Here is a 21,202-nt window from a genome sequence, read left to right on the forward strand (position 1 = left end):
TTTTCCGTAAGACTGACAGATCCCTGAATTTTTTCGTTGGAGGACTGAAAGAATCCCAGATAACTTCAAGGCAATTGTGGGTCTTTCTGTTCCTGCAGAGTGCTGGTGGGTAAATTCAGAGTTATGGTTGAATTGTGCTCAGTTGCTCAGTTGAACTTGTAATGCAGTATAGCGAAACTCTGGACTTACAGTACCATCACAGTTTTTCTTGGTCAGTGTGTGACCTCACCATTCTGACACTGAATATAAAATTCCTCTTAATACAGTCCATCTGTCTTAATACAGTCTGTGGGCCAGGTCTCTCCTGAACCCTCAGCATGTTTCTTCAGTCTTGACGTCTCAGGGTCAAAATGGCATTGGAAAAATGTGTTGCCTTTGTTTAAACATTCCAGGGGTAAGCTCTCCACCCCGTTCCACATTGACTGGGATTTCCCATATTTCCGTCAGAAAAGGGTTAGAAGTCCTGTACGGGATTCTCTTGGTTCCGTATTTTGCAGTGTTTACTGTGTGTGATCAGTGAGCTACTGAGTAACACGCTCAGATATCAAACCTCTAGATGGCGCTCTTGTGAATAATCAGATCTGCTACTTGTTTGCAGGGGTGCCACAAATGTAAGCTCACCCCCCCCCATCCCTCTCGTCTGGCTCTTGCTGCTGAGTCAGTGCTTCTTCCTTTTCCCCTTGGGATGATTGTCCCATTGTCCCTCTATTTGTTTCCTTTGTTGCAACACAGAGGAGACACCCCCCCCCCACCCCCCACACCGAGCAGACAATCAGAAAGATCAGAGTTCCCCCAGCAGTCTGTACACGCAGGCCCTGTGTTAGCAGGCCATCAGGGAGGCAGCGGGAGGAGAGAGAGAGAGAGAGAGCGAGAGAGAGAGAGAGAGGCTCCTGACCAAACCTTCAGCGCACCACGCAGGTGGGCACACATGGGGGGGCGGTCCAGAAACAGCTCTCCGGCAGGGTTCCCCGCAGGACAGCCCATTACACTCCTTTCAGCCATTTTGGAAGAACGGCGGGCGATCGGCAGGGGAGGGCCGAGGCTCTTTCTCTAGGTCGCGAGTCTGAAAAGGCCCGTTTCTGGAGCTCCAACACGGCGTTTCAATGCAAGCAGCCATCAGACGGGGCGTCATGCTGACTGTTTGTAACGTTACCTTTTCATTTTTGAAAAGCCATATCTAGGGGCGAATTGCTGCGTAGTTTCCATTCCTCCAGTGGGACCGACGACTTTCAAACATGCGGTATATAATCTGCGCGGGATCTCGGTCTCTATCCCTGGCACCCATGGATACCAGTGTTTGTTTCCCTAAATTGTAATAGTAAATTCTGAGGAAGGGTGGATTGCTCTCCTAAGGTCACGCTGTCAGAAACAGCTGCGTTTGCCGTAAAGAGTAAATGTCCCGTGTTCACCTCTCAGATCAACTGACTCCCTGGTTTTCTATCATTCTCAACAAGGCGAATGATTCCTTGAGACTGAGACTACACTTTAATTGATTAAATTACGGACTTACAAATTAAATATGTGGGGCTCCTAATTACTGAAAGTTTAGACACATTTATCATTTAAACGAAATCATTTGTGGAATGGAGAAGGGTACCTCGGGCTGATCTTGTGAACCCCTGGTACAGACTGTGTAAGTGATCATTTGTCCGAGCGGTTGAAGTATCGAATGACGCTGTTCCCTGGCTAACACCAGCCTGGTGATGGTGGTGGGAAGGAAGGGAGTGAGGTTTTTTTTTTTTTTGTCACCCACGCAGAAAACAAGGACTACGACGCGTACCTGTCCTACACCAAAGTGGACCCGGACCAGTGGAGCCAGGAAACGCGCGAAGAGGAGCGTTTTGCGCTGGAGATCCTGCCCGACGTCCTGGAAAAGCATTATGGGTATAAACTCTTCATTCCAGACAGAGATTTGATCCCGACAGGAAGTAAGTAGTCCGCGGGGTTTGTGGCGGCCGTGGTTGTCGTTATGTGTGTGGTTTGTTTTGTTTTTTTTGTCACACCTCTGTGCGTCACACCACCTCAGAAACACACATCATTCCATAAAAGCCTGACTGTGTCCCGCCTTCCTCTCCATAAATCTGTTGCTTTTTGCACCCGAAGGGCCGGCACTGGGTCATAAAGGGGAACAGGTGCGATTCGGGTAATGAGGCGCCGCTCCCGGTTCCGTTGTGGCTCGGGCCGTCCGGCGCTGCCAGTCTCATTTGTCAAACGACAGGCGCCCCGAAAAAAAAGGCCGGTCTAATTATTCCCAGGAGACGACGCGGGATTCGCTGACGACGTATAAACCGTCGCCGGGCGAACGACGCATTAATCAGTTGTTATGGCGACGGCGACTCCCAGACGACGCGGGGAGGAGAAATAATTTAGCATTCCTCGTATTTCTCCCCAACGGCGCCCCTCTTACCTGTGGGACGGGGACGGGGACCGGGACGGGAGGGGACACGGGGAAAGTTTTCAGCAGCTGTACTTTAAGTAATGCCAACCTTTCCATCATCGTCGGTGAGGCTTGTGCCTCAGAAGCGTGGCACGCGCTGCCCCACTTATCACGTCCTGGTGCGTCCCCCGCGCCCCCCGCGCCCCCCAGGCCTAAATCAGCCGGAGTAGTTCATGCATCACGCCGCTTCGCCGGCCTGTCCCGGCCGTATGCTTTATTTAAGGCGTGCAGACTGTTTGTGCGGCCGTCCTGGGCCGTTCTTCTGCGGGGAACGAGCCGGCTGGTGATTTTAGAATTTGGGCGGGACGGGAGCCGCACCTGGGGGTGCTTGGGGGGCGGGTTGGCGGGTTTGGGGGGGGGGGGGGGGGCGTTTGAGTTGGTCAGACAGGCACCTGTGATCCGTCTGCTGCAGCTGCATCAGCTGCACAGCTTTCTCTCACTGAGGCAGACTCAAAAGGACTGAACAAAACACAGGAGCTTATGCCCTGCAGGAGCACTGAACACGGGTGTGTTCTGCTGTGCAGGTGCACTGAACGCAGGTGTGTTCTGCCCTGCAGGAGCACTGAACGCAGGTGTGTTCTGCCCTGCAGGAGCACTGAACGCAGGTGTGTTCTGCCCTGCAGGTGCACTGAACGCAGATGTGTTCTGCCCTGCAGGTGCACTGAACGCAGGTGTGTTCTACCCTGCAGGAGCACTGAACGCAGGTGTGTTCTGCCCTGCAGGAGCACTGAACGCAGGTGTGTTCTGCCCTGCATGAGCACTGAACGCAGGTGTGTTCTGCCCTGCAGGAGCACTGAACGCAGGTGTGTTCTGCCCTGCAGGAGCACTGAACGCAGGGGTTTTGCTTTGCAGTTGTGTCGAGTTGAGTGGTTACCAGACTTACCCAGTTGAAACCACACCCAGTTTGAACTGGCATTTAAATCCTGCAGCCGGTGGAGGGGGCCATTTCAGTGTCATTTAACGCAGCTGACCATTTCAGTTTCATATACTTGACCAGAGAGTAAAAAAACAAATGTTCAAAGTTCACTTAAAGTTTTAATGCAACTGCGAGGAATTATTTCTACAGCATGTATAACACTCCTTCTGACTCTGTATGGAACATCCACAGAGAAAGCTCTCGCATAATGAACATGACTGTGGATGCTTGTTTGGGTGTTTTAATAAATGCGTGCAAATTTTCTGTCTAAATTTGGCACATTCAATAGATGTTAAAAAAGCTTTTTATGAAACGCGGAACTCCAAAAAGCTGTGCTGCGGCTTGTTTGCACAAGGTGGTCTCTGTTTGTTGATAAATATAGACCACCTTCTAAATATAAAAGTAGGAAAATTCACCAAGGATGAATGAGAGGTGATGAGATCATTAGTGACAGGCAGTCAGACACACACTCAGCGCTGATTGGTGTAGAAATGCAAATGGTTTTTGGTGGCATTTATAGAGTATAATACCAAACTAAGATAGGATGGTTACATTTCTTTTTCCTTAGATGCAGTTTAATTTGAACGTCAGCAAGCAAAGTATATTCGGTACGAGCATAACATAATGACGGTGTCAGCACACCCTTCTAGTCTAATTTATTTTTAAAATATGTGCTGTGTCTCCTTGGGAGGGGTGGGGTGGGGGGGGGGGCGGGGCACAGGGTGGGAGCCTCGCAGGGTGGGTACTGGTACTGTATCCCCCTGTCCAATCGCACCTCTCCTCAGTCTTTGTGAGCAGTGACTGTGCCACCTCTCCCTCTGTCTGTTCCCCCTCATCATCCCCCCCCCCCCTCTGTTTTACGTGATGTGCATCTGTCTGAACCATAATGTGCAGCGTTTCGTTTACTGTGCACTGTGTTCATGGGGACTGTCGGTCGGTAATACGGGACAGGAGGAGACCAAACGTCCGTGTGTGTGTGCGCGTGTGTATGCATTCTGCACACCACGGCCAGATTATAAACTCAAATAGGGGACTTCCAATCCAAATACCAGCCTGTAATCCATGATCAATCTCTATTGTGGGCTGCCCAATTAGCTTTTACAAGAGAAAACAACTCTCCTCGTGATTTGAGCCCAGGCATGCAGTCAGCCAGAAACGGCAGATAATGCAGTTTATCCAGCTCGTGTTGTGAATGCACAAAACCGCACGCGTTCGCGAACGCGGCATTTTTTGCACGCATAACACTAGTAAGAATTTTTTGAATGCGGAATCACTCCGTCTTAATTAAGGTCGCTTACAAGCCACTTACTACAGTGTAATAAGTGTGCGTAAAAAAAACACACGGACCTGCGTAAATCTGTCACTCCTAGTCCCGTATTAAACTGGAATAAACTGTCGGCGGTAAAAAAGGAGGGTAAAAAAAAAAACGAGTGAGAGAGAGAAAAAAAGAAAGTTTATGCCAGTCCTGTGTTAAAGTCCCCCTTGCTGTGTCTCTCTTGATGCTTTTCTACGGTCTTTTCTGGTCATAGTTTGAATGTTGAAATATTTATGTTTAGGTTTCACCAATGATCATTTCCAGGATGATACAAGACTCCTTAGAGGTACAGAACCTTCTTTTAGCTTCTCGTGTGTGCTCCTGCCATAGGCCGAGGTGTGGGGACAGCCCAGCTGCATGAGTTCCACACTTACTGTACGGGCCGCTAGCTAACGGCTAACAGCCGGGGGGGTGCGGACACGTCCCGTTTTTTTAAAAGGGGCGGGATGGTCCCCTGTTCATGAAGAGCCTCGTTACATACAGCAAAGTTTCCATGTGAGGCTCTGGGATGAGAGAAAGAGAGGGGGAGAGAGAGAGATGGAGAGATAGAATGAGGGGGAGAATTGGAGGCAAAGAGAGGTGAAAGCAGTGACAGAGAGAGGTGGGGTGGGTACTGTAGGCTCAGGGCAGTAAGGACACACCCCCTTTGTTGAAGCCCTGTGTGACTGAGGCTGAGCACAGTCGAGCCGTTTAAAGCTCCCCCCCCCCCCCCCCCCCCCCCCCCCCCAGCCGGCAGGTCGTTCTGCTCTGAAACCCAACCCCCCTTCCCCACCCCCCACCCCCCCTCCAGCAATGCTTACATCAGCTTAGGGCCTGAGCACCTGAACATTCTCCTGTTCTGTTCTCAACAGCCCAGATTATTATTACCTTTGCAAAGCTGACAAGGAAAGGCCTTTCTGATCGTTGCCCTTGGTTACAGTTCTCTTCCACATATCTGGGATTGAATAACAAGGGCCTTACCACCACCACCCCCCCCCCCCACTCCCCCTCCCCGCCCCACTTCTGTTTAGTTTGAGTACTGAGGAATATAATCAGAAAACATGAGTTAGTCCTAAAGCCATCATTCAGTCCTGCGCTTTTCTGTCTCGTTTGTGTCCCCATTGTGTGTGTGTGTGTGTGTGTTTCCAACAAATGTGTGTCCTGAGGTGAGAGTGTAGATAAATGACTTTAATCATGTTTGAACAGTGTGGATTAATGTGATGACTTGTGCTATTCTAGATGCTAGTGCTATGCATCAGTGATGTCACTTCCTGCTGTGGCTTTTGCTAAATTAATATACTGGTGTTTTATTGGCTGCCTGAGATCACATGGGAATCAGCAGCATGACCATTACCTGCAGCTCAGGAGAAGCTCATAGATCTGTAGCCAGTACATTTTTAGGGTGAATCGAGACTTACTAAGTTAAAATGATGATGATGTATTTTGATACCGAATCAAGCACATCTTTTGTTCAGACATTTAATATAGCAATACTGTATGATGTGTTCAATGACAAATTATAAATAGTGTTTCCATTATAGTAAGGAAAGTATACTCTCTTTCTCTATCTCTCTCTGTCTCTCCCCTTTTCCCTTCTCCTCTTTCCATCATCACTCTCTCTGTACTCGTTCAAATTCTGTCCCATTCTCTCTCTCTCCCTCTCCCCCTCCCTCCCTCCCTCTCTCTCCCTCCTTCTCTCTCTCTCCTCATCCCCCTTTCCCCCCAGCGTACATCGAGGACGTGGCGCGCTGCGTGGACCAGAGCAAGCGCCTGATCATCGTCATGACGCCCAACTACGTGGTGCGGCGCGGCTGGAGCATCTTCGAGCTGGAGACGCGGCTGCGCAACATGCTGGCGACCGGCGAGATCAAGGTGATCCTGATCGAGTGCGCCGAGCTGCGCGGCATCATGAACTACCAGGAGGTGGAGGCGCTCAAGCACACCATCAAGACGCTGACCGTCATCAAGTGGCGCGGCCCTGCCAGCAGCAAGCTCAGCTCCAAGTTCTGGAAGCGGCTGCGCTACGAGATGCCCTTCCGCCCCGCCGAGCCGGGCGCCGCCCGCGAGCCCGTGCTGGACGCCAGCGAGCAGGGCCCGTTCGGCGAGCTGCAGACCGTCTCCGCCATCTCCATGGCGGCCGCCACCTCCACCGCCATGGCGACGGCCCACCCGGAGCTGCGCTCCACCTTCCACAACACCTACCACACCCAGATGCGGCAGAAACACTACTACCGCAGCTACGAGTACGACGTGCCGGCCGGCGGCACCCTGCCCTCGTCGCTGGGCAACCAGCACACCTACTGCAACATCCCCATGACTCTGCTCAACGGCCAGCGGCCGCAGGCCAAGTCGCCGCGGGAACAGAGCCTGGAGGAGGCGCACGCCAACAACGCCATGCTCCCGCTGTTGCCGCGGGAGACCAGCATCTCCAGCGTCATCTGGTGACGGCGCGGAGAGCGGGGCGGGGCGGGGACGGGACGGGACGGGCGGTGCAGGGGCGGGGTTTAGGGGAGCGGAGGTGGAGGAGGGGGGGTTGGGGGTGGGGGCGGGGGTGGGGGGGGAAGGGGGGGGCGGTTCACGTTCGGGGAGGACCGTCATGGAGGTTCGTAGTTTTTCGGACCCCAGCGACTGCTGCTGCTGAACTCGACCCCGAAAATCCACAGGGAAAAAAAACAAAAACTACAAAACAGGAATTTAAACTTTAAAAAATTTAAAATAAAAATAACAAAAAAAAAATGGACAGCTGGTATTAAAAGGACTGGAGAAACAAAGTACACCCTTTTGACACACACACACACACGCGCATCGCGTACGTCCAAATGCGCACACGCATATACACACACGCATACATGCATGCGCACACACACGCTCACAGTCACGCACACACACACACAGAGACGCAGACACACAAACACACACAAACACAGGGAAAACAGGGTCTTGTACATATTTGCAATTTATTTGTAGCATCAGTGTCTTCCTGTTTCTTTGTGTTTTCATTCGACATTTCTGTTGCCTATTATACATTATGGCTTTGTTTTTATCCGTCATCAGCTCTTTTCTTACGTTCTAGTTGTTTTTGTTTTTCTTCTTTTTTTTTTTTGCTTTCTTATTTTGGTATGGAAACAGAACAGAGAGCACGTCTATGACTTAGACTGGACTATTTCCTTTTTTGTTTAATATTGACTTAGTGTTGTTTAAGAATCTCTTTCGTTCGTTAGTTGTTTAAACACTTTTTGGGATTGCCTGGATATAACAGTGTATTTCGAAGGAGGTTGGCCTATGTGAGGTGTGTATATCTAGTTTTAAGTGGATCCATTTAAGAAAAACATTGATTATGCAAAAGGTACAAGAAGCTTGATGGTAATATTTCTTCCCGAGTGATGGGAGAGGAAGGGGGTGGGGGGGCCGGGGGGGGGGGTTGGGTATGGGGTTGCGAGGGCGGTCTCTAATGGGGGTGGGGTGGGGGGGGGGGGAGGGATCCAGCTTCATCTTTCTCAAGAGCTTAATATTTTATATTTAAAAGAGAAATTTAAAAAAACGGCATTGCTGTTTCGGTCGATAGCAAAGAGACATCTCACCTTATAAGAGAGAGAGAGAGAGAGAGAAAAAAAATCCGTAGATTATTTTAAAAGAAGAAGTATATTTTTTTATGACAAAAAAAACATTTGCTTGGAAAAGTCTCACTTCCTCACATTTACTTCATTCCACTCGGGTGGAGCGGGCGAAGCGAGGGATCTGCCGGATTTTCTACACCACTTTGCTACACACGGTTCCTGGACTCCGAAGGTCAACAAAGTGGATTTTGAGCCCTTCACTTAATGTCCCATTTTTAATTTAAGATACAAAAAAAAAAAAGAAGAAGAAGAAGAAAATGCGTATTTGGTGTTTTGGTCAACTTCTTGACATAAGATATGAATCTGAAAAAAAATATTCTACCTTTAATCATTGTTTGGGTTGGGTGGGGAGGGGTACTTTAATCATGGTTTGGGGTTGGGGGTATGTTTTTTGTGTTTGAAAGACTTTTTTTAAAATCTGCTTTGAAGGAATTATTTTATAAGTATGCATAGCAACTACATATGTATTCTACATATATATATAAACACAATTCACACTTTGATAGAAATTGCCTATTTCTATAGACTCACAGACGTTAGTTTTTTTGTTTTTTTTTTCACTGCACACTATAATCCTTGACCTCTTCTTAGTGCCTCCCATTACTCCACAGACAGCGCCTCCTGTATGTAAGTTGTGGTACCGCATCCAACACACAGTCTGAAACCTTCGCCGTATCATCCACAGGTGTGTCCAGGGTAGAATTAGGAGATTAGGCCTGCCTCTGCGCTCTGAAATTAGCACGGTAATCCCTTGCATATGCGGCTGGCTCAGGAACCACCAGAACACGCTTGGTCTAAAAAAATCTTTAACTCGGAATACGCAGTATATTCACTGTGATTCTTCTTTAATGCGTTTGATAGGTGTTCAAATGCATAACGTTACGTTTTGTAACTTTATTTTCAAAAGTTGTCAGCAAATATGAATAAATGACAGTGTTGCTCGTCACTAGTGGAGGTCTTTCTGCGTAGTAGAATGCTCATGGAATGTTCCGGAGGCTGGAATCTTTAAGATTGCCAATGTAATGGCAGGGGCACTGTTTCCATGTTGCATCTGTATGTTCGTAACAGGACAAAAGCCTCTTTAAACTGCAGATTTATTCAGTATCTTCAGTTTATCTGAATCCCTACAAAACTAGTGGCGGTTATTAGCTCTTCTGATTATGGGATGCAGGTAGTCGTGTCAGAACGAAAAGCACTTACGGAGTTACTGCATTACTGTACCGTAAATTCAGGAGTTACTGCATTACTGTACCGTAAATTCGGGAGTTTGATGTCGTGCGGTTCATGGTTGGGTCGTTTCTTTCGTGTTCCCGTGCCCCAGGATTTCTTGGAGTGGAACTCGAAGCGCCGCCCTGAAGCTTTCTGTCTTTCGACTGCAAACGTTACGCAGCTGCATGCTAAACATCATCATTATTAAAGTCGCCAAAATGAAGCGGAATCACAGTGGACATATTAGGTCAGACAAGCATGTTTGTATTGGATATGCAAGGGATTACTGTTTCAGAATAATTAATTCCAATTGTAACCGAATCCAGGAGGTTTCATTATTTCTAAGAAACTACTGGGATTTGAATTTTTTTAGTTTTTATTGTAATGTATTTTTATTTTTTGGCAAGGGAGACTGAGACTTCAACTAATGCCAAATTACGTTTTTGAACTCTTCAGTGACATTCCTCCTCTTCCTCCTCCCATCCAGGTCTCAGTAAATAAGGAGCGTAATGTCATTTTGATTATGCATCTTGGCCTCGTTGAGGGTCCGGAGGACTCTTCCAGGCCTGTGGCTCCCTGCTCTAGGCTCCTCCCGTTTTGGGGGGAAAAAAACGGAGCGATTCGGAAGAGGAGGGAGGGAAAGCAGGCTCAGCTTTCTCCCATTTCCACCTCTCTACTCTGGGACAAACACGTACACTTCAGCACAGGCGAGGTCAGGTAAGGTCAGGTCAGGTGATCAGGTGAGGGCGACCTCGAGGCTGACAGAGGTTCGGCAAGTTCACAGCAGAGTTCCTGAGGGCAGCGCAGCGGCGGCTGAAAGCCGATTTCATTTAGATCTGAAATATGCAACACATCGAATCCACAGGCCACGCTTAAGCCATTTAGTGTCCCGCAGTGCTGAAGGTTTGGCTTGAGCCAACCCGCTGTGTGTGTGTGCAGGGACAGTGAGAGGTCAAAGGTCGCCATGGCTGAGCCCACATTAAACATGGGGGTGAGTGTGCTGTACAGGACAAGTAAGGAGAGCGCGCCGATCAGAATTTAGTTTTTTTCTTTCTTTTTTTTTTTCTTTTTTCCCTCCTCTGTATTTGTTTTGTAAGACATTGTGTATATACGTATATGTGGAGATGGAAAATGATATTAAGACAATCCAATCACACTCATTAAAAAAAAAAACCAATGTTTGCATTTTTCAAGCGAGCGGCGAATTGTTTGATGAGCCTTTCTAATAATAATAATAATAATAATTAATAATAATAATTAATAATAATAATAATATATAGCACAGATTAATTCCAGGCACTTTCAAGGTTCTGAGACTAAAGGTTAAGGTTTTGTTTGTCTCTCTAGTTTCGATTTTGTTTCTTTTTTTATTCTGTACCTGCAATGTTAATTGAAGAAAAACTATTATTAATGATAATAAAATCCAGTTTAATAATTGCTTTACTTTTTTATTTTCCTTGAATTTCTGTGGGCACTTAGTGATTTGGTGTGGGGAAATCTGAGTTTTAACTCTACATCAATACACTCGCCACTGATAATAAATGTGAAGAGAATTTTTAATAGCCTATTTGTCTAAAAAATAAATATCTACGTATTTTTTAACATTTGATAAAATGTTGCCACTGTATATAATTTGTATTTAATTATCATTAAATACATGCAATTGTATGTGCACATTATAGGATCTATGATAAAATTCCATTTTTATAAAAAGTATTTCACAATAACACTGTATGCACACAACGGCATACATTAAATAATCGATAGATTTTTTAAACATAGATTTTCTTCATCATTATGAAACATCTGGAAACAGTTATGACGCCGTGTAGGTGAATAAACGGACTCTTATGGAAAGATTCAAGACGCTTCAGTTGAATAACCATTCCATTCATGTCTACAGTTCAAAGAGATTTCATCCTCTATGCTTTTTATGTCGAATTTTCCTTGTAATATTAAAATATGCAAGTGTATGATAATTTTTGGCTAACCCTGTACATTGCTTCTTTCACGAATCGGACTGCAGTAAGGTAAGCCGTTGGCTCGATGAATTTCCTGTATCACTTCAGGAGACAATGCCTGTTGTTGACGGCCGACTGTGTTTCTGACAGTGATTGGTTCTCAGAGTCACTCGTAGCACTTTTCCATCGACATGGTGCCAGTGCTGGAGTCACTCGGTGAAGACGTCTTTTTTTTCTTCCACCACGGGTTCCCTCGGCAGATTTCAAGTGCTTTTTTCCCCCCCATAGGGATTTTGTTTTCTGTCGAAAAATAAGGTCTGTGGTTAACGTATGCCTAAGACAGTTTCACGTTATGTTCTACGAGATAAATTACACCCGTTAATTTATCGTATTTCGAAGCCGTTACGTGCTTTAAAAAAGTAAGTTGCTAACAAGTTGCTATGGTGAACTTCCGGGTTTTGGGACTACAAACTGTAATACTCTATAGATGTGAGCGGGGGCACTCTCCCTCTAACCAATCATCATCAGGTATTTAATTTAAAATATAAAAACATTATATTGCCTCTAAACAACCACTTGAAATATGCCAATACGATTTAGCAGAACAAAATTCCTTTCCTTTATCATGCTACACATTTCAATTTGTCTTGGCGCACACACGCATGTCAATAACAGTAACATTTTACTTTTTTGCTATTGTTGAAAGGTGTGAGTGGTTCGAGCCTCCAAGTCAGTCCGTTCAAATGTATACATGTAATTTTTTTTTTTTTGGGGGGGGGGGTAGAAGACAAAATGTAAAGAGTCATCGTTTTTAGAGGAACAAGCTTTGCCGAATGCCCCACACCTCGTCGATGAAGAACCTTTGGTAATGTTGACGTTACTGCGGTGGGCGCTAGCATAAGTAGCAGTGACAACAGCCCTTTTCTCTTTTTTTTTGCCCTCATAACAAGGCTGATTTTAAGTCCTGCACTCACCCCTGAACTGTAGTTACACAACAGAACCTGGCACTTAGTTATTCTAAGCCCCATCGAAGCCAAGAGGGGTACACACTCCTTTAATATTATCTGCATTACACCAAATGCTAATGTTAGCTAGCCTACTCTGCATAAACAACCCCTGTATCTTAGCAACATTTCTGTTGTCATGGTGCCAGTTAGCTTGTCAGACTAAAGCGTGGTGTTCCGCTGATTATCATGTTCCACTGTTTCACTCCCTAGCTCCCTAATTTAATTTTTTTTAAACCCAGCACAGATGCCAAATATATATAGAATTGGCCACTGAGGTAATTGTTTTATTCAAAAATGTATTCCTGCCGCAAATCACTAATCAGCTACTGCAGAATTCCCATGTAGGCTACATATTTGTTGCTAACGCAGATGCTCTAGTCCTGTTGTAACAGCGCACAGAAGAGTTGCAGTAGACTGTGTTGTTAAATCTATGTCTTTTGTAATAATGGTGCGATTAATTAATCAATTTGCAATTATGTCTATCTCGTGACTCACTAATGACATCACACTTCACCAGCAAAGCCTTCATCAGCTTTCAGTTCCCTCATGCAGCCCTTAGCACTGAACAGAGCAAGTTTCAGTTTGCTCATGTAGGCCTAAGCATCGACTGAAGAGGTTTCAGTTTGCTCCTGTAGGCCTAAGCATCGACTGAACAGGTTTTCGGTGTGCTCATGTAGGCCTAAGCATCGACTGAACAGGTTTCAGTTTGCTCATGTAGGCCTAAGCATCGACTGAACAGGTTTTCGGTGTGCTCATGTAGGCCTAAGCATCGACTGAACAGGTTTCAGTTTGCTCATGTAGGCCTAAGCATCGACTGAACAGGTTTCAGTTTGCTCATGTAGGCCTAAGCATCGACTGAACAGGTTTCAGTTTGCGCGTGTAGGCCTAAGCATCGACTGAACAGGTTTCAGTTTGGGCGTGTAGGCCTAAACATCGACTGAACAGGTTTCAGTTTGCTCGTGTAGCCCTTAGCATTGAACTGAACAGCTTTCAGTTGAAGTATATAGCCCTTAGCACCAAGCTAAATAGCTCTCGGTTCAAGCATGTAGCCGTTAGCACTAAACTGAGAAGCTTTCGGTTTGCTCATGTAGCCTCCAGCACCGAACTGAACAGCTTTCAGTTCAATATATAGCGCTTAGCACCAAGCTAAATAGCTTTCAGTTTGAACTTGTAGCCCTTAGCACCAAACTGAACTGCTTTCAGTTCAAGCGTATATAGCCCTTAGCACCAAGCTAAATAGCTTTCAGTTCAAGCGTGTAGCCGTTAGCACTAAACTGAGAAGCTTTCAGTTCGCTCACGTAGCCTTCGGTACAAAACTGAGCAGGTTTCTGCGCGGATGCTGAAGGTGACACGGTCGTTATGTAACAGCTGCAAACAAACAAACCTGCGGCCCAGAGCACAGGGCCCAGGCCAGATGAGGTGTGAAGGACAGCGAGGAGCTGTGCCAGTGACAGTCCATTTTGAAACAGAGCCACCCAGGATGTCAAACAAGACAGCCATTACACATCCATCTGGCAGGTAGCTTGGACAGCAAGTGGAGGAGAATGTCGGACGCCTTCCAGTTTGTTCCAAACAGGCACCGTTTGAAGGATTTTATTGATTTTATTTTATTTTTTTGTTTTGTTTTTTTTTGGTTGTTTTTTTTTTTTTAATACTCTCATCATAACGGAAGCTCGCAAGAAGGGTGAGGAAGCGTCAGCGGCAAGAAGGAAGTCTTTCATCATGGAGGCTGTGTGCCAAATGTGCTCTCGTTCACCTAGGAGGGAGGGGCAGCCGTAAAACGATGAATCCGGAAAGTTCAAAGATTTTGCGTTTGAAAGTAAGGCAACCTGTCAGGATGCTTGAATGCTCTCTCTTCTCACTCTCTTCTATTTCTATCTCCGTCTCTCTGTGTAGGTAGGTACTGGTTCATCTCAGCTCAGCTGCTCAGGTAAGTGAATAATCTGTACGCCATAACAACCGTTTGAGAAGAAGTGCGAAAGGTCGCTGCTGGTCCACTCCAGAAAGCCACCGAGCGGCACCATTTATCCACACGACTGGCTCGCTTAGCTTCGGCGCCGTCTCGTCCATCTCGCCCGTTTTAGTACCTGAAGTCGGATTAATCGGGCAGAACAACAGTCGAGGAAAATGTCTGAAGGATTGTCGTCACATTATTTGGGGGGGGGAAAGGAGACTACGGGGCCCGTTTGTTGGGTCAAGGGGCCATTTGCATTCGATGTACGGGGAGGAGACGGCGGCCATCTGCTAGCTCATTAGCGCAATAATGGCCTGACTATTCTAAAAAAAAAAAAAACCTGTCTGGACGTCTCTGTACTATCGAGAGAGAGAGGGAGAGCGCGGGGTGATGATTCAGCAGAGGGGAGAGAGGCAGAAGGTCTCTGTTGGACAGGAGGAGTCCTGTCAGCAGCCGGAGCGAATTTGTAGGCAGCGCGTGAGACAGGAGCGCACCTTGTAAAAAAAAAAGATCAGACCGCTCCAATTAGAGACGAGCCGAGCCGCGGCGCGTAGAGTGTAGCGTGTAGAGCGTAGAGCGTAGCATGTAGCATGTAGCGCATAGAGCGTAGCGTGTACCGTGTAGCGCGTAGCATGTAGCGCGTAGCTCGGCGGGAGCGCGGGCTGTGCTCGCCTGGCGGAACGCGGGTGTGTTGACGGGTCTGACGGGTCTGGCGGGGTGGCAGGGTGGCAGGGTGGCGGGCTGAGGCCCCCCACGGTCAGCGTGAGGGGCGCTGGGAACCAGATGGCCTTCTCACTTATGCAGCCCGCGGAGCGCCTTGTAAGCACGACAACGATTTAATCAGCACGCAAGAGAAATAAGGACATATTTGCTGTTGGCAGTGATGTCAGGTACGTGTGTGTGTGTGTGTGTGTGTGTGTGTCAGTGTATGTAGCCAGATGGAACAGGCCTTTGTAATGACTTGGTAATAAAAAATCTTGTTCACTGAGCAATTGTATTAGTATTAAAAAAAGATAATTTCCCAATTTTTTGATCATGCAGAATAACATTTTTTTTTCTAATCTTTATCAAGGTTGTGCCTCATTACCTTCATGTTGACACTTTGACACCCTGAAGATTTACCCACTGACAGAGTGGGTAGCTCTGTCAGTTACCCACAGTCTGGGGTTACCCCCAGTCTGGGAGGAATCGGTTATCCACAACACTGCTGGTTGTGCAGATTTGGTTCTGCTCTCAGGCCCAGAGACCAGCGCTGATGCGACACATTGACCACTCACAGGTCAATCTAGACCTTGGGATCACTTATCATGTGAATGAGAGCGGTTGTCTGGCAGTCGGAGGGTTGCCGGTTCGATCCCCCGCCCTGGGCATGTCGAAGTGTTCTTGAGCAAGACACCTAACCCCTAACTGCTCCCAACGAACTGATTGGTACCTTGCATGGCAGCCTTTCACCGTTGGTGTGTGAGTGTGTGTGTGAATGAGAGGCATCAATTGTAAAGTGCTTTGGATAAAAGCGCTATATAAATGCAGTCCATTTACCATTTACCACGAGGCCCAGTGGTCAGCATCTCCCTCTGTGTTTGTGCCAGAGAGGCCTATGGCTCTGTCTCAGTGGTTAGGCTACTTACCCGGCAACAACTAATGCATTGTCAGGGGAAAACTGTCAGGCCTAGTTTATTTGGACGTCCACACTGGTTTGTTGCAGAGGGGAAGAAGTGCTACAGCTCAGTGAATCGATGTTTACTGGATTCTGTTCATTTCTCTCTGTAATGTGGCAGTACGGCAGTTATAAAGGCATTCACACTGACCAAAAATAAACACACATTTTTTTGGATTGTGAAGCCGTGTGTACAGAATTATGGGAGTAAGCAGAAAATTTTAACTAAAAATATCCGAAATCCTTCTGCCTAAGAAAGACTGGTATCTCAGGCTCTTTGGAGTTCTGCATTCCAACCTCTGGTAAAAGAGTGACTTTGCCTCTCCTGACTTACTTGATTTTTTTGTACTCCGAAATGCACTCTTTTTTTAGCAGGCATTAGAGCTGGAAAAAGTCACACTCGTTCATTCCCTCTATCCTTCTCGTCTTAGAGACTGTTTCGCTCTCTTTTTAAATGTTCTTTCTCTGCCTCAGAAAATACACTCCAAAGTTTTGGAAGCTTCATTCTCTCGCACCGAAAGTTCCTTTTCAACGTCGCCTGTGTGCTTTGCAATAACGATGCGTGCGCAATAGATGACTGTCAGATACTGCTTCCCGTTACTTCAAAGTCCAAAGGGAATTAAACGAGGAGACGACTCAACGCGAGGCCGTGGCGGTGCACTGCCCTCTAGTGGCGGCCCTGGTCACTGCAGCGGACTGCTCCAGGGTTCCGGGCGTTATAAGGACACAGCGGGACCAGCCTCGTTTGAACCTTTGCACCGCACATAATAAATTAACCGCAGAGCGCCTGTCCCGAGAAATCCAATAAATTATTCATTCGTGAAAATATGTTTTAAGGTTCTTAAAAGCGCCTTTTGCTTCAGGGGAGATTTTTTTTTTTTTTGTATTTGATCAATGAAGCCCAAGGCAAGTCTGCTCTTCGGCTTCAGAAGCTCTTCAGCCACACAGAAGCTTTGGCTTCACAGTCCGGCTTTTTGTTTTTCTTTTTTTTTTCATTTCTGTGGAGGTCGTGTAGACAGACTCCCTGTGCTGAGAGCAAGGGTCTACCTGCTTGAGAAAACAACAAGGCTTCCTTGATCTTTGGAGCTGATCTCTTTGATGAGGAGCGCTTTTCCACCAAAGGCCACTTTGGTTCTAAACAAAAGTGTAATTTTGATGTTTTGTTTGATTGGTCGCTCAGTCTTTTTTCTTTCTTAGCGCAGTGTGAACTTAATGTTTGCTTGTTTGACAGGAACTATGATATATCTCTGTCACTCTATCTAATAGTCCCTCAGGCAGGACGCCTCACTGAGTGAAAGAACCTAAGCAACACGACTCAGTTTGCGTTGAAGTTAGGACTAATTCTAGTGACTTGTCCATTAGAGCTATTTTCACCCCAGTATAAAGAAATATATTTGTTTAAATGGCAATTAAATAGTCTTGGTCACATAATTAGTGTCCAACTTGTGAACTTGCATAACGTTTTTGTGCAGTTCTCTGCTCTGTTATTTGTTTGTCAGAGTAGAGTCGCCTGGGCTGTGTTTGGGCACCTTCGTTTGATTCAAAAATAAAAACAAGGAGGCCAAGTTTCCTCTTAATCTTGTAACAAATCTTCTGATCCGGTATGGGACGGGCCTGGCATGGCCTGTGGTCACGGCACATTCCCCTGACCGTGCTGCTGAGACGGTGGTCTGTACCCTCCGGATGCAGAGAGAGAGAGAGAGGGTGTTCCTGCGCCTGTCCAAATTGGGACGAAAGGTACGAACAGGCGAAGGACTCGAGGCCAGGGCGCGTTCGCACCTGTCCGTGACCTCCGATGAACGTCTTGTCCCGAAGGAAACCGTTCCTAAACGCGGCCCGCGGTCTCCCTCTGATGACATCACCGGCTGGTGGTGCCATGGTAACGGCAGCGTCCGCCCACAGTCTGGCAGGGAGCCGGCAGAGCTCGGTGGCAGCTGTGTCTTTATTAGTGGGAAGAGAACCGCTCGCCTCGTTATTATCTTACATAATTAGAGGGCTAATTGGTGAGAAGATAGTTGGGGAGGTGGAGAGATGGAGGAAGAAAAGCGCAGAGGAAATGAGGGGCGGGTGGAAGGAGACGTTTTTGTCGCGCTTCCTCTCCGCGAGACGATGGGAGAGGAGGAGCCGCTTCACAGGGATACTTATTTCCCTGCATTTCTATAAATCCTGCGCCCTCTGGTTCCAGCTGACATAATGGGGGAGACAGGAGCCTGCAGTACACGCACACGCACACACACAGACACACGCACACTCACTCACTAACAAAAACACACACACATACGCACACACTCACATATGCTCTCACATACACACATACACTCACACATACATGCACACACACACACTCTTACACACATGCACTCTCACACGCACACACACACACTCACACACTCACAAAAACACACACACATACACACACACTCACATATGCTCTCACATACACACATGCACACACACATACTCTCACACACATGCACTCACACACACTCACACACATACACACATACACTCTCACACACACACACACACACAAATGCACAGACATACACACACACACACACAGGGTAGGCTTGAAGGCGTCTGTGATAGTAGACTCGTGTGTAATAAATAAACCGTGCCATCTTGGTGTCATATGAACTATTTTATAGTTTGATATTTATGAAGACATGATTGTAAAATTTAAAAAAGATAGTCACAAAAATAGTCACTTTGAGAATGGGCAGCGCATCATGTGAGGTATAGTGAGAATCATGCTGTTTCAGTGACATTCACTGATATGAGAACTACAGATTACGGGCTCAGTTTTATGAAAAAGCGATTTATGTCACACTTATCATTCACCATCCGTGCCCGATTGAGACTTTCTGGGGAAAGGCAATGCATATGTTCCCAGAGGAACATTTTCAGCTGAAACCACAGAGCACACATGAGGTCAAGTCGTCTCGCAAGGCTATTTTTGGAATAAAATGTCCTGAATTTTTTTTTTGCTGCCCAGCCAGACGCTCTCACCTTGGCATTCTGCTTCCGAATCACACGTGTGAAGCTAATTAAACGAATGTACGGGACGGACAGGAGCGACTCAGCCTGCGCCCCCGACACTGAGAGACACGTGTTCTCCTCGTGTCTGGGAGACGGCAGGTCAGTCCTCATTTCGAAATCGGAGAACAGAGTTATCCTCCGCGAAAAACAATAATGCCCCTCTCTGGCCCCTGCTCTCCACGCCTGCTGGTTTTCGCTCTGATGAGATTGTCAGGAACCTTTGCTGGGCTCACCGGCAGCTCACCGAAAGGACGAGCCGTGCCTGGATTAGACGTCTCCCCGGACGTTCTGTCTCCGCACGCATTTGTCCGCTCGTCTGACGCTGCCGTCGAGGGCTAACATCGGGGGCTAACGTCGAGGGCTCACATCAGGGGCTAACGTCGAGGGCTAACATCGGGGGCTAACGTCGGGGGCTAACGTCAGGGGCTAACGTCGAGGGCTAACATCAGGGGCTAGCATCGAGGGCTAACAGTGAGGGCTAACATCGGGGGCTAACGTTGAGGGCTAACATCGGGGGCTAACGTCGAGGGCTAATATCGGGGGCTAACATCAAGGGCTAACATCAGGGGCTAACGTTGAGGGCTAACATCAGGGGCTAGCATCGAGGGCTAACAGTGAGGGCTAACATCGGGGGCTAACATCGAGGGCTAACATCAGGGGCTAACGTTGAGGGCTAACATCAGGGGCTAACGTTGAGGGCTAACATCGGGGGCTAACGTTGAGGGCTAACATTGGGGGCTAACGTTGAGGGCTAACATCAGGGGGCTAACAGTGAGGGCTAACATCGGGGGCTAACGTTGAGGGCTAACATCGGGGGCTAACGTTGAGGGCTAACATCGGGGGCTAACGTCGAGGGCTAACATCGGGGGCTAACGTTGAGGGCTAACATCGGGGGCTAACGTTGAGGGCTAACATCGGGGGCTAACGTCGAGGGCTAACATCGGGGGCTAACGTCGAGGGCTAACATCGGGGGCTAACGTCGAGGGCTAGCGTTTTACATGCTAACCCGTGTCACACCTTCACCTCAAGTATTTTATTTTATTTTTTTAAATGAAAAGGATGCGAAGCGGTTTTCCCTCCAAAACTCGCCACCATCTGGTTAAAGGCGTACATTATCATCGCTGCGTTCCCCCCCCCCCCCCTGACCCACACCGCTGCCCTTGTCTGACCGCAGCTGAATGAATCCTTCGGATTAGAAATTAGGAGAGATTACAGCCGCCCAGCAGACCGTGACACGTCTTCTCGTCAGCCATATTCATAACGAACGGCTCCTTCATTTGGCTTGATATCTCGCAGTCAGCGTTAATATTTACTGTTTTTCAATGATGTTGAAACCACAGCACTGGAAGACAATTAATCATCTGTCACTCAGAGATGGGGGGAGGGAGGGAGGGAGGGAAGGAGGGTGGGAGGGAGGGAAGGAGGGTGGGGGGGGGGGACTGAATGAGACATCAGTGCTTTCATCCCAATATTTGATGACGAGGTGCTGTGCATATCAGGTCTGCTAATAAACCACTTTATTGTGCAGTTGAGTCAGCTGTACATGTAGACACACACACACACCAACACATGCACTCTCACACGCAGACATACACACACACACACCAACACATGCACTCTCACACGCAGACATACACACACACACACCAACACATGCACTCTCACACGCAGACATACACACACATGCACCAACACATGCACTCTCACACGCAGACATACACACACATGCACCAACACATGCACTCTCACACGCAGACATACACACACACACCAACACATGCACTCTCACACGCAGACATACACACACATGCACCAGCACATGCACTCTCACACGCAGACATACACACACATGCACCAACACATGCACTCTCACACGCAGACATACACACACACACCAACACATGCACTCTCACACGCAGACATACACACACACACACACCAACACATGCACTCTCACACGCAGACATACACACACATGCACCAACACATGCACTCTCACACGCAGACATACACACACATGCACCAACACATGCACTCTCACACGCAGACATACACACACACACACACCAACACATGCACTCTCACACACAGACATACACACACACACACCA

At 47.5% G+C, this 21,202-nt stretch overlaps 1 protein-coding gene across 1 annotated transcript in view; it reads left to right on the forward strand.

Annotated features, from left to right (window-relative positions):
- The window catches only part of il1rapl1a (interleukin 1 receptor accessory protein-like 1a), a 239,425-nt gene extending 232,300 nt beyond the window's left edge, over positions 1-7,125 (forward strand). The window contains exons 9-11 of the mRNA XM_035394324.1: positions 1,758-1,928; positions 4,910-4,954; positions 6,374-7,125. Coding sequence (XP_035250215.1) covers positions 1,758-1,928; positions 4,910-4,954; positions 6,374-7,092 — 935 coding nt within the window. The 3' untranslated portion in view covers positions 7,093-7,125. The remainder of the gene's footprint in view (positions 1-1,757; positions 1,929-4,909; positions 4,955-6,373) is intronic.
- The last annotated feature ends 14,077 nt before the right edge of the window (positions 7,126-21,202 follow it).

This window comes from Anguilla anguilla, chromosome 15 (genome assembly GCF_013347855.1).
Source record: "Anguilla anguilla isolate fAngAng1 chromosome 15, fAngAng1.pri, whole genome shotgun sequence".
NCBI lineage: Eukaryota > Metazoa > Chordata > Actinopteri > Anguilliformes > Anguillidae > Anguilla > Anguilla anguilla.